The following is a 24,333-nucleotide window of genomic DNA, read 5'->3' on the forward strand; positions in this document are numbered from 1 at the left end:
AAAGAGACAGGCATAGCTGGGGCCCATTCGAGTGCCCATGGCTACCCCTTTGGTCTGGAGGAAGTGGGAGGATTCGAAGGAGAAATTGTTAAGGCTGAGGACCAGTTCCGCCAAACGAATGAGTGTCGGTGGAAGGGTACTGTTGGGGACGTCTCCCCCACCTTCCACTCTGACCTATCACCTCCATCCCCACTCCCATTCACCTATAGTACTCTATGCTACTTTCTCCTCACCCTCATCCCCCTCTCATTTATCTCTCCACTCTGCAGGCACCCTGCCTCTATTCCTGATGAAGGGCATTTGCCCGAAACGTCGATTTTCCTGCTCCTCGGATGCTGCCTGACCTGCTGTGCTTTTCCAGCACCACTCTAATCTAGACTCTGTACTTTGATTAAGGCTGTTTGGACTCTGAACAGCCAGGTTGAAACATAAGTTAATAACTAGAACATGTGACAAGTACCAAGACTCATCCTAGGTAGGTTGTCCACCTGAATTGGGATATGTAACTTTATTTTCTGTGGAAAAACCATGATTGTTTGTAACTTAGTGAAGAGACTTTGAGCTGCTCCCTGCATACATGTGTAATGAACTACTTATATTTTGCACTTGGACCACTAACAGTTGGGTCTATTATTTAATACGGTTTACTTGATTCTTCGACGAAACAGATAAAGTAGTATTACAGAGATTAAAATTGAAGCAGTGGAAATTGAAGTTTCAAGAAAAAAAGAGAATGAAAAAATAGAGAAGAAAGGGAAAGACAGGGAGAGAGAACGGTGAGGGACAGAAGAGAGGAGAGTGAGAGAGAAATGAGAGAGCAAAGATCAAGGACATAAGTCAGAGAATTTCAGAAATAACAACAGGAAAAAAAGTATTTGAACTAAACAGCTAGATCTGAGGGGCACAAATCCTGCTATGTCTCCAGAAAAGATATTGTTGCAGATTTAAGGGCAGAACAATTTAATTCCTTAGCTCGATAAGGCAGAGGTAGAAGCCTTCTTTATCTCTTTCAAGTGACCAGCCTAAGAATGATCCTTATGACTGCAGAATAAGATTTCAGTGAAAGCTTACAAAATTTACTGAGGCAAGTGTCACTGATTACAGACAGCAAAAAAAGCTATCTAAGTACATAGCAGTTAGCGCCGGAGGTATATATCAGAAATTCTGTACCTGCTGAAAATGACCTGACCAGATCTACTGGAATTTGAAAAGCTGAAGCAGCTTGCTTTTGACCAGTGGGAACAAGCACTTAAAGCAGAAGCCACTTACAAAACTTTAGATTAAATAATTCTCCTTGAGGAGTATAGAACACTCCATTCCCATCCCAATAACAATACACCTAGAGAGACAGAGAGTAATTTGGTTGAGGTAAGCTGTCATACTAGCTAATGATTGTGAGCTGATCCATAAACCCCTGTTCTAGAAGAAACCCTCCCCCAGTCAACCCTAATCATTTTGAAAGTACATAGGTTGAGAGATTGATGTGAAACTGAGCAACCATGAGAGAGGGGGTAAATACTGGGAGTCCTACTCAAGACAGGAGGGATCATGCTAAGATGAAAAGTGAAGCCAAGAATATTTTAATTGCCAAAGGGTGGGAAACGTCTAGGCCACTTTTGGAGGCTACACAATAAAATAAGTGCATTTATCCAGGCACATACATCCTGTGCAAAGAATTGGAATCAGACTGAAAGCATAGAAGACCAAGCTACCTCTGACTCTAGCTTTGAATGAAAGTGCAAACTAGGTTAAACAAATACCTGAGATTTACTGGGATTCGGGATCTAAAGGAACAGTAGTCACATTTTCCAACGGGAAATGAGGGAGCCTATAGTGATTCTGAGTAATAGTGGGGCCAGCCAAACTCTGTTCATGGGAAAAAGCATAACCTTATCATTAGAGAGTATAACAAGTACCAAGGTGCTGGAAATAGGATTAAAGGAGAAAACATTCCTGCCCTCCTTTTTGGAGTGCATCTACTGTGCAAACTTGTGTTAGGACAAGGAAAATCATCCCAGTTTGCATGTCTATAGACTCATCAATAACCTCGCAGGATCAAAAAGTAATAGCATCTCCATTTGGTTGCCAAGAAGCTTGTTGAAGTTAAGGAGACCAAAAGACAGCAAGTGAAAGTGACTGGCATTTTCCATGCCTGTGTGGTTACATAGTTTATGAACAAACAAGCTCAGCAACTACAAATTGTGTGGCAGTGACAACAGAAAACCATCCAGTTTAATCATCTGAAAACTTTTCTTTCCAGGAGATTGGAAAACTCCAAAGAAATAATAAACAGAACTTCCTTGGCAGCAGTCCAACAAACTGTTAAAAGTACTAACTCAGACAGCACACACTGAAGCTGAAGCACAACAGTTCTTGAATGCTACTACATTACAAATGAGGTGAGGTGCTTATGAGTAAATGGAGGCCCCCAGTCACAGACCTTTAAATGAAGTGTGCACAATAATACAGCATGTAAGATGCTGACGGGGTACCAGATAGGAATAATGCAGCTAGCTCAAAGTTCCAATGTTTGAGTACGTCAGTGTATGTGAAAACCAAACTCACATCAGCCAGCATTTGTATTGGCCACAGCTCACAAAGATGCAGTAAAATTTTGCAGCATCTGTCACAGCCACCAGTTTGTAGGAAAGACCCATGATCCGCAACAAAACCTGCACTTCTGATTCCTGTACAGGCCTTTGTAAAACCATTCAAAAATTATTATTGGACTGCGTGGAATCACTGCTCAAACCAGAAGCAGGTTACCAGTAAGTATAGTCTTTCCATAATGTACCTACACATTTCCCAGAGGCTGTTCCTCTGAAATTCACATCTGCCAAAACATTGGTGAGAGAATTCTCCCAATTCTTCACCCAGCATGGTCTGTGTCAGATCAAAAAATCTTTTTTGTCACTAAAATATTCCAGGAAATCATGGCTATACTAGGTGCAATCAAGATATCTTCTGCATGTTCCCTGTAGTCACGTGGAATGCTGGAATGGTATCAGTAGACACAATGATCAGGGCATCTGGGAATAACCCCATAACTGGGATAAAGGGCTAGATGTTTTTTTCTGTTCGCCACAGAAACTTACCCAATGAATCCACTAGTTTTACTCTATTTGAATTTTCTTACAAGTACCAACTGTGAGGATCTCTGGAACAAGTCAAGGAGTGTTCTTTTCAGAATAGAAGGAAGAAGTGTCCATATTAGTCTATGTTACAGAGTTCCTCCAGTAACTATCATCACCGTGGGAAGTCATCTGAAAACATGGGAGAGTATTCCAAACTGTGATAAAACAAAAGGCAAACCAACCTACCAAATCCTGAACCTTTCAGCCAGGAGATGTGTTAGTGGCCCAATCAATTTCAGGTGAACCATTCAAGGCCCCATTCAGTGGCCCCTACAGAGTAGCAAAGAAGATCAGGGAAATGATTTATCTGATATGGATTTGGGTAGCAATGGGCATGAATTGGATGGAGACATGGGGGAAGCTCACTTTGAACTTTTACTAGTGAAGTAACCCATTCAGAAATACCTTAAACTTGGACTTCATATTCGCTCACTTAGGTGTAGAACAAGAAGCAGAATTAACAAGCCTGCTTAACGAGTTTAAGGGCTTATGCTGGGCAAGGATGCACCAGTATGAAGTGCTAGAAAAACTGAATGATCTGAAGGTGGTTAAGTCACCTGGACTCCCCAGAGTTCTAAGGGAGATAGCTGAAGATGTTGTGGGAGTATTAATGGTGATCTTTCAGGAATCGCTAGAATCAGGGAGGGTCTAAGAAAACTGGAAAATTGCTAACGTAGCACCCCTGTTTAAAAAGGGAGTAAGGCAAAAGATGGAAAATTACACACCGATTAGCCGAACTTCGGTCGTGGGTAAGATCCTGGAGTTCATTGTGATGGATGAGATTTCTGAATACTTTTTAGATTAGATTAGATTACTTACAATCTGGAAACAGGCACTTTGGCCCAACAAGTCCACACTGACCCTCCAAAGAGCAATCCACCCAGACCCATTCCCATACATTTACCCTTTCACCTAACACTACGGGCAATTTAGTATGGCCAATTCACCTAACCTGCTCATCTTTGGACTGTGGGAGGAAACCGGAGCACCCAGAGGAAACCCACGCAGACACGGGGAGAATGTGCAAACTCCACACAGACAGTTGCATGAGGTGGGAATTGAACCCGGGTCTCTGGCGCTGTAAGGCAGCAGTGCTAACCACTGTGCCACCATACTTGGAAGTACATGGTAAAAAAGGGCAAAGTCAGCATGGTTTCATTTAGGGGAGGTCATGCCTGACAAATCAGCTAGAATTCTTTGAGGAAGTAACAAGCATAATAGACAAAGGAGAGCCAATGGATATAATCTACCTGGACTTCAAGAGGGCCTTTGACAACATGCTGAATTGGAAACTGCTGAGTTAGATATGGTGTTAGAGGCAAGGTGCTAGCGTGGATAGAACCTTGGCTGTCTGGCAGCAGGCAGAGAGTGTGGATAAAAGGATCTCTCTCAGGGTGGCAGATGGTGACAAGTGGTGTTCCTCAAGGGTCAGTTTTGGGATACTACTTTTCACTTTACACATTAATGATCTAGATGAAGGAACTGACTGCACTCTGGCTAAGTTTGCAGATGATACAAAGATAGGTAGATGGGCAGGTAGTATTGTTATGACACGGGGTAAACCCCTCTGCTAATTTAAACCAACAACACAGAAAAGACTCTCCCCATGCTGTAATCTGTTAAAATTCGAGAGGCATAGAGCTATATCCTAGGGCTGAATAGTTAAAATAAAAATTAACAACTTTATTCTTTAAGTCCTACAGAGAATATTTAAACCAACAACTATTTACAACTCCTTTCTCTTAAGCCTATCTTTTACCTCCCACATTACAATACTAGTCTGATATAAAAAAAATCTGGGTTAAGATTTACAAAATAAAAAATCACATATCAAAACCAGTCAGCTTGGTATCTTCGACTGCAGATTTTCCTCTGTCGTCTTTTTGATGTTCTGCTGCGCAAACTTGTTATAGACAGGTAGCTTTCAGAGAGCTGTTCTGCTGGCAGTCTGTAGTTGTTGGTGGCTTGGTAATTCTCCTTAACTGTTCAAAATGTCCGGTTTTACATCCCTAAACATTGAATCATTTCATTGGTTTTAAGATTATCAAAATACTACATTCAGATTTGATTGGATTCTGATATCTTGGGGCATAATTTCAACTGCATTCAACTCAATGCAAGGAGTATCAGAAATAAGGTGGGTGAACTTAAGGCGTGGATCGGTACCTGGGACTACGATGTTGTGGCCATCACGGAAACATGGATAGATGAGGGACAGGAATGGCTGTTGGAGGTTCCTGGTTACAGATGTTTCAGTAAGATTAGGGAGGGTGGTAAAAAAGGAGGGGGGGTGGCATTGCTAATTAGAAATGGTATAACGGCTGCAGAAAGGAAGTTTGAGGGGGATCTGCCTCTGGAGGTAGTATGGGCTGAAGTCAGAAATAGGAAAGGTGCAGTCACCTTGTTGGGTGTCTATTATAGGCCCCCCAATAGCAGCAGAGATGTGGAGAAACAGATTGGGAAACAGATTTTGGAAAGGTGCAGAAGCCACAGGGTCGTAGTCATGGGTGACTTCAACTTCCCAAATATTGATTGGAAGCTCTTTAGATCAAGTAGATTGGATGGAACGGTGTTTGTGCAGTGTGTCCAGGAAGCTTTTCTAACGCAGTATGTAGATTGTCCAACCAGAGGGGAGGCCATATTGGATTTGGTACTCGGTAATGAACCGGGACAAGTGGTGGGCTTGTTAGTGGGTGAACATTTTGGTGATGGCGACCACAATTCTGTGACTTTCACCTTGGTTATGGAGAGAGATAGGTGCGCACAACAAGGAAGTTTTTACAATTGGGGGAAGGGAAATTACGATGCTGTAAGACAGGATTTGAGGAGCATACGTTGGGAGCATAGGCTGTCAGGGAAGGATGTGGTGGAAATGTGGAACTTTTTCAAGGAGCAGATACGACGTGTCCTTGATATGTATGTACCGATCAGGCAGGAAAGAAATGGTCGTGTGAGGGAGCCTTGGTTGACGAGGGAGGTTGAATGTCTAGTAAAGAGGAAGAAGGAGGCTTACATAAGGTTGAGGAAACAAGGTTCAGACAGAGCAGTGGAGGGATACAGGATAGCCGGAAGGGACCTGAAGAAAGGGATTAGGAGAGCTAAGAGAGGGCATGAAAAATCCCTGGCGGATAGGATCAAGGATAACCCCAAGGCATTCTATGCGTATGTGAGAAACCTGAGAATGATGAGAACGAGGGTAGGTCTGATCAAGGACAGTGGTGGGAGACTGTGTATTGAGTCGGAAGAGATAGGAGAGGTCTTGAACAAGTACTTCTCTTCAGTATTTACGAACGAGAGGGACAGTATTGTTGAAGAGGAGAGTGTGAAACGGACTGATAAGCTAGAAGAGATACCTGTTAGGAAGGAAGATGTGTTGGACATTTTGAACAACTTGAGGATAGACAAGTCCCCCGGGCCTGACGGGATATATCCTAGGATTATGTGGGAAGCAAGAGAGGAAATTGCAGTACCGTTGGCAATGATCTTCTCGTCTTCACTGGCAACTGGGGTGGTACCAGGGGACTGGAGAGTAGCGAATGTTGTGCCCCTGTTCAAAAAAGGGAATAGGGATAACCCCGGGAATTACAGGCCAGTTAGTCTTACTTCTGTGGTAGGCAAAGTAATGGAAAGGGTACTGAGGGATAGGATTTACGAGTATCTGGAAAGACACTGCTTGATTAGGGACAGCCAGCACGGATTTGTGAAGGGTAGGTCTTGCCTTACAAGTCTTATTGAATTCTTCGAGGAGGTGACCAAGCATGTGAATGAGGGTAGAGCAGTGGATGTAGTGTACATGGATTTTAGTAAGGCATTTGATAAGGTTCCCCATGGTAGGCTTATGCGGAAAGTCAGGAGGCATGGGATAGAGGGAAATTTGGCCAATTGGATAGAAAACTGGCTAACCGGTCGAAGTCAGAGAGTGGTGGTAGATGGTAAATATTCAGCATGGAGTCCAGTTACAAGTGGAGTTCCGCAGGGATCAGTTCTGGGTCCTCTGCTGTTTGTAATTTTTATTAATGACTTAGATGAGGGAGTCGAAGGGTGGGTCAGTAAATTTGCAGATGATACAAAGATAGGTGGAGTTGTGGACAGTGAGGAGGGCTGTTGTCGGCTGCAGAGGGATTTAGATATGATGCAGAGCTGGGCTGAGGAGTGGCAGATGGAGTTCAACCCTGCCAAGTGTGAGGTTGTCCATTTTGGAAGAACAAATAAGAATGCGGAATACAGGGTTAATGGTAGGGTTCTTGGTCAGGTGGAGGAACAGAGGGATCTTGGGGTCTATGTACATAGATCTTTGAAGGTTGCCACTCAGGTGGATAGAGTTTGTAAGAAGGCCTATGGAGTATTATCGTTCATTAGCAGAGGGATTGAATTCAAGAGTCGTGAGGTGATGTTGCAGCTGTACAGGACTTTGGTTAGGCCACATTTGGAGTACTGTGTGCAGTTCTGGTCGCCTCACTTTAGGAAAGATGTGGAAGCTTTGGAGAGGGTGCAGAGAAGATTTACCAGGATGTTGCCTGGAATGGAGAGTAGGTTGTACGAGGATAGGTTGAGAGTTCTCGGCCTTTTCTCGTTGGAACGGCGAAGGATGAGGGGTGACTTGATAGAGGTTTATAAGATGATCAGAGGAATAGATAGAGTAGACAGTCAGAAACTTTTTCCCCGGGTACAACAGAGTGTTACAAGGGGACATAAATTTAAGGTGAAGGGTGGAAGGTATAGGGGAGATGTCAGGGGTGGGTTCTTTACCTAGAGAGTGGTGGGGGCATGGAATGCGCTGCCCGTGGGAGTGGTAGAGTCAGATTCATTGGCGACCTTTAAGCGGCATTTGGATAGGTACATGGATGGGTGCTTAATCTAGGATAGAAGTTCGGCACAACATCGTGGGCCGAAGGGCCTGTTCTGTGCTGTATTGTTCTATGTTCTATGTTCTATGATTGGTTGAATTTGAATTTGTTTTTGTGTTCCACAGCAACATAGCTGTACTATTGGTTTTGATAGTGTTACATTGTTACCTTGTTCAGAACACTGTGTTGTGTCAGACAGTCCTTGCTAGCTTTTCAACCCTCATAAAGTACCTTTATACCTTTATAACAGGAGAGTGGGCAAAGAAGTGGCAGATGGAGTTCAACGTGGGAAAGTGTGAGGTCATGCACTTTGGAAGGAAGAATAGAGGCATGGACTATTTTCTAAAAGGGGAGAAAATTCAGAAGTCTGAGGTACAAAGACACTTGGGAGTTCTAATCCAAGATTCTCTCAAGGTAAACTTGCAGTTTAAGTCAGTAGTTAGGAAGACAAATGCCATGATGGCATTCATTTTGAGAGGACTTGAATATGAAAACAGGGATGTACTTCTAAAGCTCTATAATGCTCTGGTCAGACCACATTTGGTGCATTGTGCATAGTTTTGGACCCCATATTTCAGGAAGCATGTACTAGCCCTGCAGCAGGTTCAGAGAAGGTTCACAAGAGTGGTCCCAGAAATGAAAACCTTAACACATGAGGAACATTTGAGGACTCTGGGTCTCTTCTCAATTGAGTTTAGCAGGATGAGGGAGTATCTAATTGAAAGTAACAGAAAACTGAATGGCCTGGACAGAGTGGATGCTGGGAAGATGTTTCCAGTTGTAGGAGAGATTAGGACTTGAGGGCACAGTCTTAGAGAAAAGGGGAGAACTTTTAGAATGGAGTTAAGGAGAAATTTCTTCAGCCAGGGAATGGTGAATCTATGGAATTCACTACGGGAGAAAGCTGTGGAAACCAGTCATTGAGTATATTTAAGACTGATGTAGATAGATTCTTGATTGTCAAGGGGATCAAGGGTTACGAGGAAAAAAAGGGAGAATGGTGTAGAGAAACTTCTTAATCATGATTGAATGACAGAGCTGACTCAACGAGCTGAATGGCCTAATTTCTGCTCCTAAGTCTTATGGTCTTATAACATAATGTGGACATCAGAGAGGTCCCTCTCATCAGGCAACATCCCTATCAGCTCATCCAGAAATGGGGGCCCAGGTTCGAAACGTGATTAGCTTTAGAGCACCAATTGATACAGTCGTGCAGTAGTACTTGGTATTTCTCTATAGTATTTGTGCCTCCTGCACAAGGTTCTGCATCAACTACTGAAATGGTGATGCAGTGGTGAGAGCCAACTTCTATCAGGTAGCTCAGTTAGAAAATCACATAGATAGGGTGAGTAAAGTTCCCTACATTATCAAGATATTTTACTAAAGGGTTACTGGCAGGCTTCCTTGACAATCCATGTGAAGGAAATCTCTGCCTTTATAACGGCAAACTTGTACCAGTGTTAGGTCATGCCATTTGGACTCCGAAATTCTCTAACCACCTTCAAGAGACTGACAAACCAGACTTATCTAAGTACATTGTGTACCTAATGCTATAATCACAGCTGATGTTTTTAGTGGACAAGTCAGATCAGAGACTGACAACTAGCTTGATTGATCATATTTAGTTTTTTCTTGCTTTAAATTAAAATTACTTTTTGACTGAAACAGAAGCATGGAATGTACATCTTTGGATTTAACAGAAGTTTATTATGCAAAATAAATGAAGGCTATATGGAATAAACCAAACAATGTACATATAAAATGTGTTTAAAGTTTTAAAAAGTATAATCCCTTTCATCCAAAAAACATTCCTTTGTAGTATGTATACCAGAGAGAATTCCTTTTTCTTTTATACCTATAAAGCTTAATTTAACTGTGCTTCAATTTATCATCTGGTCTGGAACTTTTCAACTAAACTCCTTACACTTAGTTAACATATTTCTTAACAATCCTAAACTATTTCCCTTTCTGAGGAGCACAAGTTTTACAAATCCACCTTCAGCCAAGGCTGACAAAACTGCTGAAACTGAAACTAAAAAGCATTCCTTGTAAAGCTTAAGGGTGTTTCCTCTAATCAAATGAAAAGAATCAATCCTTCATCTTTCATATTGAAAACCTAATGTACAAAAAATTATTTTGTTCATTCATAAAAAAGTCCAGATATAAACAAATTCCTGTTAGCTTCCAGTAACTCTGTCAGACTTAAAAAGATAAATCTCCATGGTTAAATAAATAAACCACATCCAGTTGTTCAAATTTCAAGAATCCAAATTAAATGATATTAAACATATATAAATCGTACAACTTACATCACACAAGGCAACTTTGTAATGTACAAAAACATACAGGGATGCAAAGGTACAAGGGGTAGCACAGCTTCCCATGGAAACAAAACTGGAAAAATCAGAAGTATCATAGAATGTAAAGCTCCAAACAGCTTTTTTAAAGCTGAACACCATTTTAATAAGCAAGTCTGCACTTGCAACTCCAACCTTTAACCAAATATTTAAATCATCATAGGCTCTTGGATCTTTACAAAGGTGTTGATTTGGCACAACAAACTGACCACATTAATCCCATTTTCCAACTTTTGACCCAGAAACCTTGAGGTTATGGCAATTCAAGTGAATATCTAAAATTGCCTAAATGTTATGAAAATTCTTGACTCAATCACACTTTCAGGTCGTGAGTTTTAGACTTCATAAACCTCTGAGGGAAAAAGATTGTTCTCAAGTTTCCTCTTACTTTAAATCTATGTACTCTGATGATTTACCACTCAACTGATGGAAGAAGTGCCCTTATACCCACCCTACCTATGTCTTTCATAATTTTATCCAGCCCTCACACAACCTTCGCTGCTCCAAGAAAAACAGCCCCAGCCTATCCAATCTTTCATCATAGATCAAACCCATCAGAAGGCAGAATCCTGGCAAATCTAGTACAATCACATCCTTGTTATAATGTGGTGACCAGAGCTGCATGCCATACTCCTACTGTGGCCTAACCAGCATTATATACTGTTCCAGAATAACCTCTCTGCTTTTGTATTCTATGCCTTATTTAATAAAGACAAGCATCCCACATGTCTTCTTAACCACCTTACCTACCTGTTCTGCTACTTCTGGGATCTGTGGATATGCACATCACAAGTCTCCGATTTTCAGTATTTTCCATGGCCCTACCATTCATAGTCAACTTCTTTAACTTATTAGCCCTTCACAAATGCAGTAGCTCACTCTTTTCTGAATTGAATCCCACTTGCCACTGTTGTGCCCACCAGATGAGACCATCCTTCTGAAATTTAGAGTTATCCTCGCTACTTACAACTCTAACAATTTCGACATCATCTCCAGGCTTCTTGATCATACCACCTAGATTTAGGTCCAAATGATTAATGTAAACCATAAACAGCAAGCAATCCAGCACCGAGCCCTGCAGAATCCCACTGGTAACCAAACACTCAATCACAGAAACATCCCTCAATGCAACTGACATTGGGGTGTGGGTTGCTTTCCTTCAGGAAGATCAGTCCAGAATATAGAGACCAATTGGGTACTACTTCTCCTTAAAAATTGAACCATATATTACAGGGAACAAAGAAATGGCAGAAGAATTGAATTGGTACTTCAGATCTGTGTTCACTGGGGAAGACACAAGCCATCTCCCTGAGGTAACAGTGGCTGAAGGACCTGAACTTAAGGGAATTTATATTTGCCAGGAATTGGTGTCGGAGAGACTGTTAGGTCTGAAGGTTGATAAGTCCCCAGGGCCTGATGGTCTACATCCCAGGGTACTGAAGGAGGTGGCTCGAGAAATCGTGGATGCATTGGTGATTATTTTCCAGTGCTGGATAGATTCGGGATCAGTTCCTGCAGATTGGAGGGTGGCTAATGTTGTACCACTTTTTAAGAAAGGTGGGAGAGAGAAAGCAGGAAATTATAGACCAGTTAGTCTGACCTCAGTGGTGGGAAAGATGCTGGAGTCGATTGTAAAGGATGAAGTTTCGAAACATCTGGATAGTAACAGGATAGGTCAGAATCTGCATGGATTGATGAAGGGGAAATCATGCTTGACTAATCTGGAATTTTTTGAGGATGTATTCCTGAAGATGGATGAGGGAGATCCAATAGATGTAGTGTACCTGGACTTTCAAAAAGCTTTTGATAAAGTCCCACATAGGAGGTTAGTGAGCAAAATTAGGGCACATGGTATTGGGAGCAAGGTACTAACTTGGATTGAAAATTGATTGGCTGATAGGAAACAAAGAGTAGAGATAAACGGCTCCATTTCGGAATGGCGGGCGGTGACCAGTGGGGTACCACAGGGATCAGTGCTGGGACCGCAGCTTTTTACAATATATGTTAATGATATAGAAGATGGTATTAGTAATAACATTAGCAAATTTGCTGATGATACTAAACTGAGTGGCAGGGTGAAATGTGAGGAGAATGTTAGGAGATTACAGGGTGACCTGGACAGGTTAGGTGAGTGGTCAGATGCATGGCAGATGCAGTTTAATGAAGATAAATGTATGGTTATCCACTTTGGTGGCAAGAACAGGAAGGCAGATTACTACCTAAATGGTTTCAATTTAGGTAAAGGGGCAGTACAAAGAGATCTGGGTGTTCTTGTACACCAGTCAATGAAGGTAAGCAAGTAGGTACAGCAGGTAGTGAAGAAGGCTAATAGCATGCTGGCCTTCATAACAAGAGGGATTGAGTATAGAAGCAAAGAGGTTCTTCTGCAGCTATACAGGGCCCTGGTGAAACCACACCTGGAGTACTGTGTGCAGTTCTGGTCTCGAAATTTGAGGAAAGACATTCTAGCTATTGAGGGAGTGCAGCGTAGGTTCACGAGGTCAATTCCTGGAATGGCAGGACAACCTTATGCTGAAAGACTGGAGCGACTGGGCTTGTTTAGAACTTGTTGAGTTTAGAAGACTGAGAAGGGATCTGATTGAGACATATAAGATTATTAAAGGATTGGACACTCTGGAGGCAGGAAACATGTTTCCGCTGATGGGTGAGTGCCGAACCAGAGGTCACAGCTTAAAAATACGGGGTAGACCATTTAGGACAGAGATGAGGAGAAACTTCTTCACCCAGAGAGTGGTGGCTGTGTGGAATGCTCTGCCTCAGAGGGCAGTGGAGGTCCAATCTCTGGATTCATTTAAAAAAGAGTTTCATAGAGCTCTCAAGGATAGTGGAATCAAGGGTTATGGAGATAAGGCAGGAACAGGATACTGATTAAGGATGATCAGCCACGATCATATTGAATGGTGGCGCAGGCTCGAAGGGCAGAATGGCCTACTCCTGCACCTATTGTCTATTGGCTAATATCTATGTCAGAAATGGTAATCCACAGTGGAGAAGGGAGCTCTAAGTTTATCACTGACTCTGAAACAATAAAATGTATGTTTGAAATGGGTACACAGAGACCACATTTGATACTGACTTCTAGCTGTTGAATATTTTCACAAAAGAACAAAGGAAAGAACGGCACAGGAACAGGCCCTTTGGTCCAACAAACATGATGCTTCTCTATACTAAATACTTTTTGCCTCTAAGTGGTCCATGTGCCTCTATTCTCTGCCTAATCATATATACATCAAAATGCCTCTTAAACGTTGCCTCCACCACTTCATCTGACAGGACAGTAAAGAAGAGTTTACAGATACAGAAAAGTGTGGTGAGCAAAATGTCACAGTTGGCAATAAGGTAGTTTATCAGATTTTTTTAGTGATATTGATTGACTGCCAGGACACCAAGGTTAAATGTATGCTCTTCAAACAATGCCATGGGATAATATGTGTACCTGAGACCGTCTTTCTGTTCTGTTTTAACACCGTCATCTTGATAAATTGTTATGATCTCTCTACCTTAATTAGTTTGTACTGTTTTGGATTACTTATTACTTTGGTTGGATCTCGACATGCAACTCTTATATCTATCATGTTATTCCAGTCATTTAGCTTGTCTTCAGTACGACCTTATTTTTAAATTTTTCTCTCTACCTCATTTAATTGATTATAGGTCATTCCTTGACATGTTATGCAGCTATTTGGCACTTTATTCACACCTTCTAACACTCTTGGTCACCTACAGAGGCTTATTATTCGACACTCCATTCACACCAGTTATATGATCTTTTGATCTCTTTACCCTTGACCTTTCTGCCTACAAATTCTGTGTCTGTGTGCTCTTCTCTCCCACTACACCCAATAAAGGGTCTGCTGTCCAAAAACTTGTGCTTTCCAATAAACCTGTTGGACTATAACCTGGTGTTGTGTGACTTCTGACTTTGTCCACCCCAGTACAACACCAGCACATCCACATCATACGCAGATGTACACCCACTGTAGAATGTCACACCTGACAAGGTGTCATAGAAGTTTCAAAGAGAGAAAATATATTATAAACTAAATTTGAATCTGCTAGTAGTATGAACATGATGGTAAAAGAGACAACAGTTTGAGTGAGAAATGTATTTATGCTTCCACCCTTTCAGGAACACAGAGGGACAGGAGTTAAAAGTGAACTGCGATCCTGATCTATGTATGTGGCCTGATGTCTTATTGCATGTACTAGTGTGCTGTGAGGGTTACCTCTCTGAGAAGTCATTTAAACACATTTGTGTTGTCAGTTAAAGTTGCTCATTCTGAGATCTACTAGACAGGCACTGGTTAAAAATGGCCAGGACAAAAAAGTTTCAATGCACCTACAACATCAAAAATCTTGAAATTGATTATTCTAGTGTCAATGTCAATGCTATACGTAAGATGCATAACAACAGCTTCAATGTTCGACTATCTGCTCTTCACAAACAATTTAGAAATTGATCTGTGTTTTTTAAAGTTTTTAAATGTATGTGTGTTGTGTTACTACTTTTTCTTTCATTAAGTAATTAATAAACACACTTCTTTTGTTAAACTGTACATCCTTTAAAAGTTTTTTTAATTATGAGAGGAAAGTGTCAAAAAGGGAGCAGATCCTTTTAAAATTAAATTTGTTATGACAAACTGAGATGGAGGGGGTGGGGGAGGGGGTGATATTGAATAATCAAGGGGAGTCAGTTCACTCTCTTCCTCATTCAGATATTCTGCTCAAAAAATTGGGGAAACTCAGCTGGGAATGGCCATAACTCTGCCCGTCTTCAACTCCTGCCCTATCGTGCATTTATAATTTTCTTTAGTCTGCTATTGGTAGCCATGCATTCAGCTGCATAAGTTGCAAGCTTTGCAGTTATCTCCTCCCCTACAACTTATCAGTGTGTTTCTCCACTATTAAGATATTCCTTAAGATCTACCTCATTTATTAATTTTTTCCTCACCTGTTCCGATATCTCCTTACATGTTAAAAGACAGTACAACCATCAAGCATAATCAGGACATTTTGCTGTGTTAAAGATACCAGTAAATGCAAATTCTTGTTTCTGTATGCTGAATGGAGCCAGATTGAAGCAATGATAAGAAATGCTGCTGGGAGAGGCCACAAAAGGAATAGGAAATTGTTGCATACGGAGGAACTCTCAACCAAACACTTATAAGAGAGAAGGGCAAAAATGAAAAGTGATTTTGAAAGAAAGAACGGCAATGCTGGAAGAAGGGGGAGCACTTGATATTACCAGTTCACAAATTTAGTACTTGTCAGCCTTGACTCCATGGCGGCACTTTTTCTCTGAGTCAGAAAGCTGTCAGTTCAAGTCCCATGCTGGATAGCCTCAGCAAAAAATTCAGCTCATGCCTCAATGTAGGACTGAGGGAACAATATATGATTGGAAGTGCTACCTTTGAATAAGATATGAAATTGGATTCATTTCTCAGGTACACAAATTATCCTATGGCATTGTTTGAAGAGCATACATTTATCCTTGGTGTCCTGGCAGTCAATCAATATCATTTAAAAAATCTGATAAACTACCTTATTGCCAACTGTGACATTTTGCTTTGCACAAATGCTTGACCATGTTTTCTACATTTCAGCAAAAGATATTTTGAAATCCCCTGCAGTCATGAAAATGCTACATAATCTAAAGTTTTTCTTCCCCTACCTCATCCTCTATCACGCTGTGACATTTCTGATTTTATTGACATACCTAATACCAGCTTACCATTGAGTCACTACAGAATACAGGATATGAATATGTTACCTCTTCCTGCAAATTTGGCTGCTTTCGATGCAGCAGCTATTTGTTGCTGTAGAATTCCAGGTCCAGGAGCCTGCACCCCTGCAATGAAAAGAGAAAATAAAGTCATTAATTACATGATTGCAAGCTTTAGTTGTAAGGCATTTTGGGACAACTTGGCATTAATCATATTTTCATTGTTGTTGCTCTAAGTAATATTTCAACTCATTGATCGAAAAAGGTCAGGAACCACATAGACAATGATGACAGTTAATCTTGCTTCTCTGCCTTAAATGATCCAAAGTCTGTTCATGGACTTTTCAACTTGCTGTCCAACATTATTCACAAGTTGTGGAACCATTCCTTGGTGTTAATGTGGCAAAACTAAACTGATTTTATTCAGTTCAGGCTTGGCCTTCTTTGGTCCTGATTGCAGAAAACTCCTTATTTGATATCTCAGTCATCTAATACACATCCCCAGTCTATTGCTGAAAACTGAGTTGAGCTTCTTCCTCACTTATGTACCATTACCAAGACCATTTCATTCTACCTCCAAAATGTATGCTATTCTCATCTTCATTTCTTATCCACCATCAGCAACATCTCCTTTTCAGCCTCAAATAGGATATGTCTCACGTGTTAGAAATTGTAGTTTTGAAGCTTATAATTATAAAATGGACCCATTAAATATGGAAACCACAAAGAAAATTGAGAAAGTAAAGTGTCATTTTCAGTTTCTAAAGGGAACTAAGGCAGAAACTAAGATTAAAAATTAAATCTGAGGGATGACTAAAGATAGTTAAAACCAGTTGACGAATACAGAGCCATCAGAGCTCAGTTGATGATTCTTCTCAGTACAGGCAGGTTGAAGAAAATGGACACTAAATCCAGAAGATGAGGAACGGGTAATATTCTGTTGTTGCAAGTGTTTCTACCACTGGAAGTTAACTTTGGTGGGCTAAGCCTTCCAGACAATTGTTAGCAGAGTTGAGCAGGTTCTACAGATGTATACCATTATTGTTGAATATCATTGCTATGAATCAGGCTAAATGCCAGAAGAGAGGCTGAAATTATTTCCAGGAAGCTGAATTGTTGAAGAATTTTGTTACTGACATTAACAATATATATATGGAGTGAATTGCCAAGCTAATAGCTAAAGATCCATCTTAGTTATATTTGTCATTTAACATGCAAATTTATAACTTAAACTGCCACAATCTGCCTGTATATTAATGTTTAACCTAAGTTGATTATGGATATTAGAATAGGTGGTTACCCAAGGTAGGATTTAGTGACTACTTTGATTCTTTTGCTGTGATCTTTTATTTTTGTTCTAAATCATGGAATCTTGTGGCTCAATTCTTTAAGGTTTCACCTTTTCAAAAAAAACTGGACTTGACTGGGCTCTTTGCAAGATTTTGAATCCATAGATGGACACAGGCACAGAGGGTCGATGTGGATTTGATGAGCCAAAAGGTTAAATTAATAATAAAATTCACCATAAAACCCTATTTCTTTCAAAACGCAGAATGGTTTTGTCATGGCAGAGGCTGTTCTTTAAAGGAAGGCTTTAGCACAAGAGTGATTTGCAACAAGGAACAAAGGTTGGGTGAATAGCTTTAAGGCAAAAGTTGAAAATAGAGTTAAAAACAGAGGATAAGAAAGCTGAACTATAGAAATTGGATTCCTTTGCTCGGAATATGTCAACGTATAGAAGGTCAAGTGCTGGAAGTTTGTAGATCTCCAAATGAAGCAAATTGGACTGGAAAAAGAAATGAAAAAACTCAAATTACAAGAGAAATACAGAAGTTTGCAACTGAATTACAGAAAGTAAAATTGGTAAGGGTGGATAGAAAATGGGAAACAGGTCTTCAAAACAGAGAAGCATTTAGCCAACATGATCTGAAGAAAGACAGGTTTTTTTTGGTGAAGAACTAATAGTTTGATGATGAATTGAGACCTACTTTGTTTTGATCTGGCTATTGTTCTGACCAAGTTGGTGGGAGGTGTGGTGAGGGATGTTGCTTACATTCTTTGTATCATTACTCTGTTGACCACAACAGACTCTGAACATAAAATCTGGTCATAGGGAGAAGCTGCCTGTTAACAAAAATAATAGTATAGAGGATAAATTGATTAAATAAAGTCATTATGCTGCCACTACAGTAACACAGAGCATATACAAGCAAATGGCTTGATGTTGATCAGTGGTAATAGTTAGGGATGGCTAAGAAGTCTTTCAATAAATCTGTAGCAGTAAAGGAAATGGATGATGGAACATTAGAAATTGAACAATTGCAAAGAACCTTCTAGAGTGGCGGACAATGCTCAGAATAATCAAGGAACTTATTCATTGGTTTCTTATGCAATGAAGAAGGCTATTTGAATTCCAAAGGAGGTATATTACCTTACTCCCCCAACTAACATGGAAGAACATTAATATCTTGATAGATGATCACACCTATCAAAATTGCCTTCACAACATCTTGAGCTTTGGGTTTTGGAGCTCGAGTGGTGGCTGGACTCATTGTGGTTTCTGGAAAGCAGTGAACTCTGTCATCACACATTTAGCAAAGTGGTCACATCATAAATGAAAACCAGCCAGGCACAGAAGGAATGGATGACTGCTGGGCAGTCTCCTCAGAGCATCAGGTACCCATGTTTGATTCCAGCCTCAAGCAATTGTCTGTTTGCACATTCTCCCTGTGTCTGCGTAGGTTTCCTCACACAGTCCAAAAATGTGCAGGTCAGGTAGGTAGGTCATGCCAAATTGCCCATGGAGTCTCGAGATGCGCAGGTCAGGTGAATTAGCCATAGGAAATGCAGGGATAGAGTAGGGCATGGGTCTGAGTGGATGCTCTTCAGAGGGTCGATGTGGATTTGATGAGCCAAATGGCTTGCTTCCACACTGTAGGGATTGCATTATTCTACGATCCTAAGGGCAGACAGATACTACAGAGACTCCTGAGTCTATGTCACTTAGTGACTGAAGTTTCATTTAAGATGCTGGTGAGGGCAACGGTTCTTCAGAGAATGTAATGTTTCAAGCTTATAACATCACAAGTAGCTTGCTGTACAGGTGAGGCAGAAGGAGAATGGAAGGATGGTACTGGTAGGTCCTGTGATAGTTCAACAGATACACAGCAGTTTCTGTGACCGTAAAAATTACTCTAGTGTGGCTTGTTCTTCCCAGGTGTCAAAGTCAAGGATAGCACAGAACAGCGGCCAGACATTCTTTTGTCTGAGGGTGAAGAATCAAAAGATCATTGCGCACATTGTCAGCAACAGGCAAAAGTCGGATGAAGTCCTGAAAGTAAAATTTAGAGAGACAAGTAAAACCCTGAAGAGCTGGATCTCAAAGGCAGTAACCTCAGGGCTATTCTTAGTACCATGTGCTAGTGATTATAGAAATAGGCATAATAAAAATAAAAGCTAACATACATGTAGTTGGAAAAGTGGTGCAGGAGGGAGGGCTTCAGATTTCTGGGGGAGGTTGGTTACAACTTACTAGTACTTTGTTTTAGATCACTTTGCAAACCTAGCGGGGGGTTTGCTGGGTTGTTTGAGAGGATTTAAACCAGTCTGTCAAGGGTATTGGAACCTGCGAGTAAATTCAGGCAGAATGAATACAAAACTGATTTTTGGCAAGAAGAAAAGCTGTAAGTAAAAAGCAGCAGAAACAAGTCCAAGAATCAACAAGAGCAAGATTACAGAATAGTGTTAAAAAGGTAAAATTAAAAATTTTCTATACAAATGTACGCAGTATTTGCAATGAAATAAGTGAATTGATGGCACCAGTATAAATAAAAGTATAGTATGATTATTCCCTATTAGAGGTGTGGCTAGGTGATTAATACTGAGATTTTAATATTAAAGGATATTTAACATTTAGGATGACAAGCCAAAAAAAAGGAGTTTAGTTGGAAATCAGTGTGTTAGTGAGAGAACTTCTTCCAACCAGAACAACAAAATGTAAAATCTGTTTGGGTTGCATTGAGAAAGAGAAAGGAGTAGGAAACATTGGTGGCTATGAGACACTCCCACCAAACAGTGGTGATAATGTAAGGCACAGCATAAATTGGGAAACTAGGGATGTATGTAACAAAAGGAATGCAGTAATCACAAGGGGGTTTCAATCTACATATGGATTGGCTAAATCAAATGAGCATTAATATTATGAAGAAAAATTTCCTGGTATACATTCAAGATAGTTAAGGATAATCCAAAGGTATTCTACAAGTAACAAGAACAAAAGAGCAACTTGAGTCTAGGGCCCATTTAAAACCAACAAAGACAGGACTTGGGAGAAATATTAAATGAATAGTTTGCATCAGTTTTTTTATTGTGGAGAAAGAAGTAGAAGCAGGAACTCAGTGAAATAAATATTGATGCTTTGAAAACAATTCATTTACAAAAGAAGTAGTGCTGGAGGTCTTTGAAACATAAAGATGGATAAATCTCGAGGATCTGATCAAGTGTATTCCAGGACATTAGGAAGTTAGGAAGGATATTGTAGGGACCCGAGCAGAAATATTTGTATCATCTATAACCCCACAAGTGAGGTGCCAGAGGACTGGAAAGTGGCTATTGTTGTGCTTTTATTTAAGAAAAGATGTAAGGAGAAACCTCGAAATGATAGAACTACGAGTTTGACATTGATGGTAGGTAAGTTGTTGGAGGTGATTCTGAAAGATAGGAGTTACATGCATTTGGAGAGCATAGAATGAGTAGAGATCATAAGCATGGGTTTTGTGCGAGGAAAATCATGCCTTACAAACTTGACTGTGTTTTGTGAGGAAGTAACCAAAAAAGATTGATGAGGGAAGAAGGAGAGGTGTTATTTACTTGGAATTTATAAAACCTTTGATAAGCTTCCACATAGTAGACTAATTAGTAAAATTAGATCACATGGGATTCAGGGTGAGCTTGCCAATTGCATAAAAAATTTACTTTGCGGTAGGAGACAGAGATTGCTGGTAGATGGTAGTTTTTTGAACTGGAGGCCCATGACCAGCAGTGTTCCACAGGGATCAGTACTCGGCTCCAATTTTGTTTGTCATTTATACAAATGATTTGGATGAGAATATAGGAGGCATGAGTCAAAATGTGTGGCACTGAAAAACGCAGCGAGTCACACAGTATCCAAGGAGAGTCAATGCTTTGGGCATAAGCCCTTCATAAGGAATATGGAGGGTGGGTCAAGGGGACTGAGAGATAAATAGGAGGGGGTGGGGCTGGGAGGTGAAGGTAGCTTAGAATAAATAGAATCCCTATAGTGTGGAAACAGGCCCTTAGTCCCAGCAAGTCCACACTGACCTGGGGTGGGGGGTAATGCTGATAGGTCAGAGCGGAGGGCGGAGCAGATAGGTGGGAAGGAAGATGGACAAGTGGGAGATGTGGCTAGTAAGTTTGCAGATGACACAAAGTATGTGGTGTAGTGTACAGTGAAGAAGGTTATCTAAGATTACAAAGAGATCTTGGTCAATTTGGTCAATAGGCTGAGGAGTGGCAGATGGAGTTTAATTTGGATAAATGCAAGCTATTGCATTTTGGTAAAACAAATAAGGGCAGGACTTATGTAATTAATGGTAAAGCTCTGGGCAGTGTTGTAGAACAGAGAGACCTATTAGTTAGGTACATAATTCTTTGAAATTTGCATCACAGGTAGACAAGGTGGTTAAGAAGGCATTTAGCATGATTGCCTTGATTGCTCAGTCCTTTGTTTATAGGAGTTGAGATGTCATGTTGAGGTTGTACAGAGGCCTCTTCTAGAATATTTTGTGCAGTTCTGGTCACCCTGTTATCGGAAAGATATTATTAAACTGGACAGGACTCAAAAAAGATTAGGAGGCTGCTGGGAATGGGATGTTTGAGTTATAAAAATAGCTGGATAGGTTGGGATTTTTTTCACTGGAGAGGAGCAGGTTGAGAGATGACCTTATAGAGATTTATAAAATCAAGTGGGGCGTTGATAAGGTGAATAGCAAAGCTCTTTTCCCTACGGTGGGCAAGTTCAAAACTAGGGCGCATGTTTTTAAGAGAAGTTAAAGATTTAGAAAGGACATGAGAGGCAACTTTTTATACATAGAATAGTTCATGTGTGGAATGAATTGCCAGAGGAAGTGATGGGTGTGGGAACAGTTAAAACATTTAAAATATTGAGACAAGAGCATCAATAAGAAGGGTTTGGAGAAATATGGGCCAAGAGCAGGCAGGTGGGACTAGCTTAGCTTGGTATTTAGTGGGGGGGATGGGTCGGGACAAAGGGTCTGTTTCCGTACTGTACGACACTATAATCAGGACTAATTTGTGACTACGATTCTCCTCCCACCTCACCAACAGATGGCCGATTCTGGAATGTAGGTGCAAAATAAAAGTAGTGAAAGGTGACTTGCAATTTCTTCAAACGGCGTGACTAACATCAAAGAATATATTAAAAAATCAAACAACAAGAAAGATGGGCGAGCGGTTAGCGCTCGGCTCGCGGGGATGGACGAGCGGTTGGTGCGCGCTCGGCTCGCGGGGATGGACGAGTGATTGGCTGGCGCTCGACTCGCGGGGATGGGCGAGTGATTGGCTGGCGCTCGGCTCGCGGGGATGGGCGAGCGGTTGGTGCGCCCTCGGCTCGCGGGGATGGGCGAGCGGTTGGTGCGCCCTCGGCTCGCGGGGATGGGCGAGCGGTTGGTGCGCGCTCGGCTCGCGGGGATGGGCGAGCGGTTGGTGCGCGCTCGGCTCGCGGGGATGGGCGAGCGGTTGGTGCGCGCTCGGCTCGCGGGGATGGGCGAGCGGTTGGTGCGCGCTCGGCTCGCGGGGATGGGCGAGCGGTTGGTGCGCGCTCGGCTCGCGGGGATGGGCGAGCGGTTGGTGCGCGCTCGGCTCGCGGGGATGGGCGAGCGGTTGGTGCGCGCTCGGCTCGCGGGGATGGACGAGCGGTTGGTGCGCGCTCGGCTCGCGGGGATGGGCGAGCGGTTGGTGCGCGCTCGGCTCGCGGGGATAGGGGGCTCATTTCCAACGTTTCGAATGCACAAGCGATAATCATCCACAATAATGAAACCGGTTACATGGGAAAACTAGTATGTATGAATCACTTCCACTTATAAATGATGTGTCGTTTCTGTCCGTACATGCCGTGTAGAATGAAGAATTTAATAATGTTTTCACTACTTGCAGGTTGTGTTAGAGGAACCTGATTTGTCTTTAGCAGTTTTATTAGTCATGAAAGCTTAAAACTTATGTAAATTCCAGAACTTCTTTCAAGTCGCATTCCTGAGATACCTTAAGGTTTTATTTTTAAAAAAGTAACATCTCAGCTCAGACAATGCATTAAGATGTGAGGATAGAGGCTGTCTGAATTCCAATCTTGAGTCAGACTGGTTCTATTTCCAAAGTAGGAATTTATAAAATGTCACATGGATTGACTGCCTGCAGATTGTGTGCTTTTTGAACAAAATAGAATGGATCTGCAAATACAATTCTGAAAATGCAATTTCACCTTATGGACTTATATGTGCGTGCGTACATGTAAGGGAGAGAGAAAGTGTATGTGTGAGAGTGAGAGAGAGCTTGCTTGGTGGCTTCAAGTGGACAGGGAAATGAATATTCAAGGCTATACGTGCTATCGTAAGGACAGACTGATGGCAGAAGGGGTGGCGTGGCCCCATTGATAAGAGATGATACTCAGTCCTTTGCGTGGGGGGACCTAGAATCAGGGGATGTAGAGTCAGTATGGACAGAGCTGAGAAATTCTAAGGGTAGAAAGACCCTCTTGGGAGTTATCTACAGGCCCCCAAACAGTAGTATGGATGTAGGGTGTAAGTTGAATAAGGAGCTGAAATTGGCCTGTCGCAAAGATGTTACTACAGTTGTTATGGGGGATTTCAACACGCAGGTAGACAGGGAGAATCAGGATGGTATTGGACCTCAAGAAAGAACCTTTGTGGAGTGCCTCCGAGATGGATTCTTAGAACAGCTGGTGCTGGAGCCTACCAGGGAGAAGGCAATTCTGGATCTGGTATTGTGCGACGAACCAGAATTGATCAGGGACCTCGAAGTGAAGGAGCCATTAGGAGGTAGTGACCATAATACAATAAGCTTCAATCTGCAATTTGAGAGGGAGAGGGTACAATCGGAAGTGACAATATTTCAGTTGAATAAAGGGAACTATGGAGCTATGAGGGAGGAGCTGGCCAAAGTTCAATGGTACAATACCTTAGCAGGTGTGACAGTGG

The 24,333-nt window shown here is 41.5% G+C and overlaps 1 protein-coding gene across 10 annotated transcripts in view; it reads right to left on the reverse strand.

Annotated features, from left to right (window-relative positions):
* The window catches only part of elna (elastin a), a 275,816-nt gene that overhangs the window by 211,614 nt on the left and 39,869 nt on the right, over positions 1-24,333 (reverse strand). For all 10 annotated transcript variants that reach the window (XM_072589478.1, XM_072589481.1, XM_072589479.1 and 7 more), the window contains exon 3: positions 16,130-16,207. In XM_072589478.1, the coding sequence (XP_072445579.1) occupies positions 16,130-16,207 (78 nt within the window). The remainder of the gene's footprint in view (positions 1-16,129; positions 16,208-24,333) is intronic.

The sequence above is a fragment of the Chiloscyllium punctatum genome, chromosome 19, assembly GCF_047496795.1.
Source record: "Chiloscyllium punctatum isolate Juve2018m chromosome 19, sChiPun1.3, whole genome shotgun sequence".
In the NCBI taxonomy this organism is placed as follows: Eukaryota; Metazoa; Chordata; class Chondrichthyes; order Orectolobiformes; family Hemiscylliidae; genus Chiloscyllium; species Chiloscyllium punctatum.